Source organism: Solanum stenotomum, chromosome 2, assembly GCF_019186545.1.
Source record: "Solanum stenotomum isolate F172 chromosome 2, ASM1918654v1, whole genome shotgun sequence".
Taxonomy (NCBI): Eukaryota; Viridiplantae; Streptophyta; class Magnoliopsida; order Solanales; family Solanaceae; genus Solanum; species Solanum stenotomum.
The window spans coordinates 58,179,832-58,185,781 of NC_064283.1; the positions used below are offsets into that span (position 1 = coordinate 58,179,832).

The 5,950-nt window shown below is 27.0% G+C and overlaps 1 protein-coding gene across 1 annotated transcript; it reads right to left on the reverse strand.

Annotated features, from left to right (window-relative positions):
• Positions 1 to 6: 6 nt before the first annotated feature.
• LOC125855352 (polygalacturonase-like) lies at positions 7 to 5,514 on the reverse strand (the record flags this gene model as incomplete). Its single annotated transcript, XM_049535071.1, has 9 exons — positions 5,034 to 5,514; positions 3,920 to 4,051; positions 2,791 to 2,958; positions 2,429 to 2,449; positions 1,958 to 2,165; positions 1,391 to 1,472; positions 872 to 980; positions 651 to 770; positions 7 to 84 (listed from the first exon to the last, which is right to left on the reverse strand). Coding segments are annotated over exons 1-9 (1,269 nt in total), but the record flags the coding sequence as incomplete, so codon positions are not given.
• Between the last annotated feature and the right edge of the window lie 436 nt (positions 5,515 to 5,950).

A 5,950-nucleotide genomic window follows, 5' to 3' on the forward strand; every position in this document is an offset into this window, starting at 1 on the left:
ATTGAAATTTATAGCATCATTTGTTGCACTCGTGCCTTTGATATTTTGATAAATCACATTTTTCACTTGAATTGCTGAATCGGTCTGTAAATATATAAACATATTTTTATGATTAAGAGAATAAAATAAAATCGATCATCACAAATTTGTCATTGAATTATATTATGAACCGATCATATTAACTCTATCATCAATATTATCGTCATAGATATTTCGTCACAACTTTATAATATACAATATGTTGTTGTATATGGGGGTGGGTACATTTGATCCTATAAAATTCTGTATGGGGCTTTTATTGAATTTTAAGAAAGTTGAAGGGGTGAAATTTGTTTTGTTTATAAGTTAAAACACCATATTGTCCAAATGTAGCAAATTGCACTAATGGTGTAATTTTTTTTAATACTATATGTATGTTATATAAATAAAATTTATTTTCGTTCGAGTTTAACTTATATAATATATATACATCGACTTTACTAAAAAATTTACGGTATTTGGTTATCTAAAGATGACTCAACTAACAACCATAATGAAATGGATTAATTATCTAAAAGACACGATAAGTTATCTACTATGTATAGTACTTTAACAGAGTAGATTATTTTTCATACCGTTAATATATATAAGTTAAATCCATTTTCAATTACCTCAGCTTTGCATGGACCATCAGCTTGATCACAATAATTTTGGTCTATAATTATTGGATTTTTGACATTATTCATAACCACATTTTGAAACTTAATATTGCTTGCACTTCCAAATCCTCCCTACATAAAATAATTCAAGAATATAATTAAATGTATATTACAAAGAATTTCCATAATTAAAAAAATATTTGTAAATTAATAAAAATAATTAATTAATTTACCGGCCAAGTTTTAATCCTAAGTCCATTTGTTGTTCCAAAAAGCTTAGCTCCATTTACATGAATATCAGACACATGAGCTTCTGAATTTCCACCTCCCAAACTTCCAATACTAAGCACAAAAAATAATAATAAATAACATAATTAGATTATAAATTTTGATAAAATAATCTGAATATTAAAGAAAAAAATGGTTGGTGGTTATAAAATGAAGAGATTCAATAATAATAACAATAATATATTCAATATAATCATATAAGTGAGGTATGATCCAAAATCTTATTTCCATCTTCGTGGGGTAGGAGACTGTTTCAGATGAACAATCGACTCAAGAAAATAGTTTTTCAGAACAATTTGAAAGAAATTATAATAAATATATTGAAGAAAGAGAAATAATGAAAGTAAAAATAATCAAAATAGGAGAAATAACATTAATAATATAATTAAAAATAAGATAATACTAGCATAATAATACTGATATAACAAACTTATATAGGTATATTTTGTATTTATTTTTTGTACCTTATTCCATGACCTGGTCCACAAGTAATGCTAGTGGCTAGGACCTTTTGAGATCCATCCACTATTGAGATGCAATCATCACCTACCACCAAATTAATTTCCAAAATATATAGTTAGTAAATAAGAAAACTTAATGTCATTTGTTTTTCACAATTAGTATAATATAATATTTGTAAATATTATTTCAACAATCTACAGTTAGCACCATCTATAAGGGGTCGTTTGGTGTGAGAGATAAGAATATATAATCATAGGATAAAAAAATAGTCATGGGATAAAAGTTCGGTGTCTTGTTTGGTTGACATGTTTGGGATAACTTATCCCACCATTTATACCATAGTGATGGGATAAGTTATTCCATATACAGGGTGGGATAAGTTATCCCAGGATAACTAACCCCAAAATAATTATTCCTGAGATAACTAGTTCCCAACCAAACGATAATAGTACAACTAATCATAAGTCACTTATTACAAGAATGCAATTACCTTTATACATACAACTTGACAATATAAAAAAAAAATTACTATAAGTATATGAAAGTTAAAGTCGTTAATTTATTGATACCTGTGGCAATAGTGGAGTCAGAAATTTGAATATTTTGAGTGTTAGTTATATGGATTCCATCAGTGTTAGGGCTATTTTCTGGAGAACTCACTACCAATTTTGAAACTTCAACAACAACACATTTCTCAATTAGCAAATGTATTTGTTGTGCATCTTCTATTTTAAGGTCCTTCACTTTCAAGTTGTTGCACTTGTAAAATGTTAGGGCCTGTCAAAATTTAAGTTTCACCAATAAAATAAAATAAATAAATCTAATTCACCAAAAAAATATTAAAGAAAAATGACATAATAATTATATACGAATATCAAGTTTTAAAGTTACATGCATCGATGATATAATCAGACAGGTATCGAGTTTTAAAGTTTCATGCACTGACGAGTGACAACACAATCAGGTAATTCAAAAAATAACTCTATGTAATTAATTATTTTGTTCTTTGAAAAATAAGAAATCAAATCTAATAAACGTACCGTGGGTGCTACCTTGCAGGGCTGCAAAATAAAAAAAAGTAGACATAAAAATAAAAATTAGACAAAATTAGTTATATATCATAAAACAAAAGAAACAATTGTGAAAACTATATATATATTTAAAAATTAAGTATGTAAAAGGGAAAAAGGGTTGCTCGGTGCATAAAACATCTTGTGTTTACGTAAGGTTCGAGAAGGGCTGCATCCCTTTGGGTTGTGATGTACACAGTCTATTCTAATGCAAGTATTAGTGACTATTTCCACACGGTTTGAACTGGTGGTGACCTATAAGTCACACAGAGACAATTTTATGGTTGCTCCAAGACTCCCTGACCCTTTCAAAATTAAGTATGTATTTATACCAATTTTTTATTAATTTTGCAAGAATTTTTCCACCAAATTTTGCCATTGCCATTTATAACTCCAGCTCCTCCAACAACCAATTTTTGAACACTATCAAAAATAAGCCAGTGCCTACTATCCTTGTTGTAATTCGAAGTATCATCAGATGCTAATAGGGTTCCATAAATCTGCAATATTAATTGAAAAAAAAAATAATAAAAAAATTGTCAAATAATATTCAACATATAGAAGTTAGAACCTATTAATTTATTTCCATGTGTAAAAGCAGTGACAATATTTGGAATTTCATAAAAGGTGTTCAAAATATGATATATGTGCAATATATAAAGTTATATTTGACCTATATACAATTTTTTGTCAAAAGTGTTCAACTAATCATCGTTCGCTGGATGTAGCTTTGTCACTATAAATAGAGATTATTTCTCTCCATATATAATAATAGCAGAGTTTAACTTATATCCACGACAATGTAATGAATTTCTTATATTATCAGTGAAATAAGAATGTATTTAAGATTTGAAATTTATCAATTCATATAACGATTAAAGTTAAATATTTATGGATACTTTTCAAGATCACGTGAACCCATAGGTTACACTATAGCTCACTACATCAAAAAAGATCATTAGTGGCAATTAAGAATTAATTGTCACTAAATATGTATTTTTAGCGACAATTAGCACTCTTTGTATATGTCCCTAAAGCCTTTAGCGACATTGGTTCTAATGACACTTAACTAATGCCGGTAAAAACTTAGCACTACTTATTAATGTCAATAATTATTGCCGCTAAAAGTTATTTTTGTTATAGTGGCTCCACATATGCAGAGCAACTTAACTTGTTGAGTAAGATCATTTAATTATCTTTTAAAATAACCTAATATATTGTGTAAAGAAACTTTTATACTGCTAGTGTGGATTGACAATTGTACATAGAAAGCATCTCACGTTCACATAAATTTTAGGAAAGAGCCACACCATGAGGAAATGTAACGCACACAAGCTATCTTAATGCCCCAGGAACTAATTTCACGACAACTTAATGTCCGTATCTTATAGTGTGATTAAAATGAAAATAATTTTATCGTTACTCCAAAATTCTTTTTAGAAAATGATATGTCAACCTAACCTGCATTGTAATGGAAGATTTGCATGGCCCAGAAAATTTGATTGGTTTGAGAAGATATTTCTTGTTTTTGGACACCACAAAATTCACAACATTTGAAGATGAACAAACTTCTTTCCATGCTTTTTGAAATGCCTGAAATTAAGATAATTTCATTTAATAATTAATTAATTAATAACCCAAAAAACAAAGCTAATTAAATTGCTGATGATGTTGTTAAAATTAATCGTAAAAGTAATCTCAATCTACATATATTCACCATAATAATAGTTAGCTTTGAAGTATAACATATATAATCTTTAATTTCCACCAGGAATGAGATGTTTAATTCTCCTCTCATAACTAGAGGTCTCGGGTCAAGTCCAGGACATAAAAAATTCTTAATAGGAAGCGTTTTTTTCTCAAATAGTCGGGTTTCAATGCTAATATTGACAATCAAATAAAAAAGAATATTTAATCAATGTGTGTATATATATTAAATAGCTAATTCGATCATTTATTATTGATGGTTACTTAAAATTAATTTTTAAGTGATGTGACATATATAAATTGTTGCTTATTACGGTATATAGAAATTAAATTCTTTATAAAACATTTATTTCTCAAACTTTTCTATCTAATACTCCCTCTGTTTCATTCTATGTATGACTCTTTTTTCCATTTGTTATAAAATAATAATAATAACAATAATAAAATAATTTAACTTTATATGCTTCCCATTTTTATACTTAATATGGGATGTTTTTACAACCATTGAAAAATTATATCATATTTAATTAAAATCCTAAGTTTCAAAATCTCCATTTATTTTTTAATTTGAACTTAATCAAGTACCTCCACATAAATTAAAACAAAACAAAGGTAGTATACTACTTTTTATATATTGTTTTTCTATTAAAAACACATGAATTTTAGAAAATTTTCGAAGGTATGTCTGTGATAAAGCTTCTAACGAGTCAATATACAATAAAATCTTAGAAATTTTCATCATAAATTCGTGTGCATGCTTTCTAATTATAATTTGAGAGATTCTCTCTCGAAAATTAGTTTTGTCAGAAATTCGCGTATTTTTAGTAATAGTTTGAAAGAGAAATTCATAAAGAAAACTACTACTTACATTTGTATCATCTATTTTTCCATCACCTTTAGCTCCAAACCTATCCACACTAATTGTTATAACCTTAGCTTGATTTTCTTCTTCATCTAATTTCTCCAAATTCTTAAATCTTTGAAATCTACTAATTATTTCAAGATTTTTCTTCATATTGTTGTTTTTTTCATGACCAAGAATGGTGTTGAAATAATTTGAAGGATAAGCTTTAAAATGAAAATCATTACCAAATTCCTCTTCAAGATTATTTATGTTGTGATCATCATCAAGGAATTTAATGCTATAGCAAGATGAAAATGACATAATAATAATGATAAAAATGGTGAATAAAATAAAGGGATTTCTTAGAAGTGTCATGGTATGTTTGTTAGTTTTGTTGTGTAATATAATATATGGTTTTTTAATTTTTTGGTCGAAAAAAAATGATGAAAATTATGGAGGAAAGTATGGGGGGATACTTGTTGGTTAAGAGAAAATGAGGGTATGGAAATAATTATATGATAAAGTGAGGTGGGGGATTTGTCTATTTATAGAATTTAGGGTTGTTTTTTTTTTTTTTAAAAAAATTATTGTGAGAGAGATTTAGACGAAAGTATTATTTATTTCTTGGACAATTTGCTGACTTCTTGCCTCCATACTTACTTAGAAAACAAGATTTGAAATAGAAAAAATAAATAAATTGAAATTTTACTTTTCAACATATCATAATATTTGTACGGTTATAAAATGAATTTTCAAAATTTGTAATTCTTAACATAATGAATTTTCAAAGTATATCCAATCTTACTAAATAGAATGCCTTCGATTACTTGCGAGTTGAGTAACGAAATGTGATCTTTACAAAAAAAAAAGTTACTTCTACCAAAAAAGAATATATATCTTTTAATTATTCATACATAACTTATGTCACCATTGATGATCTG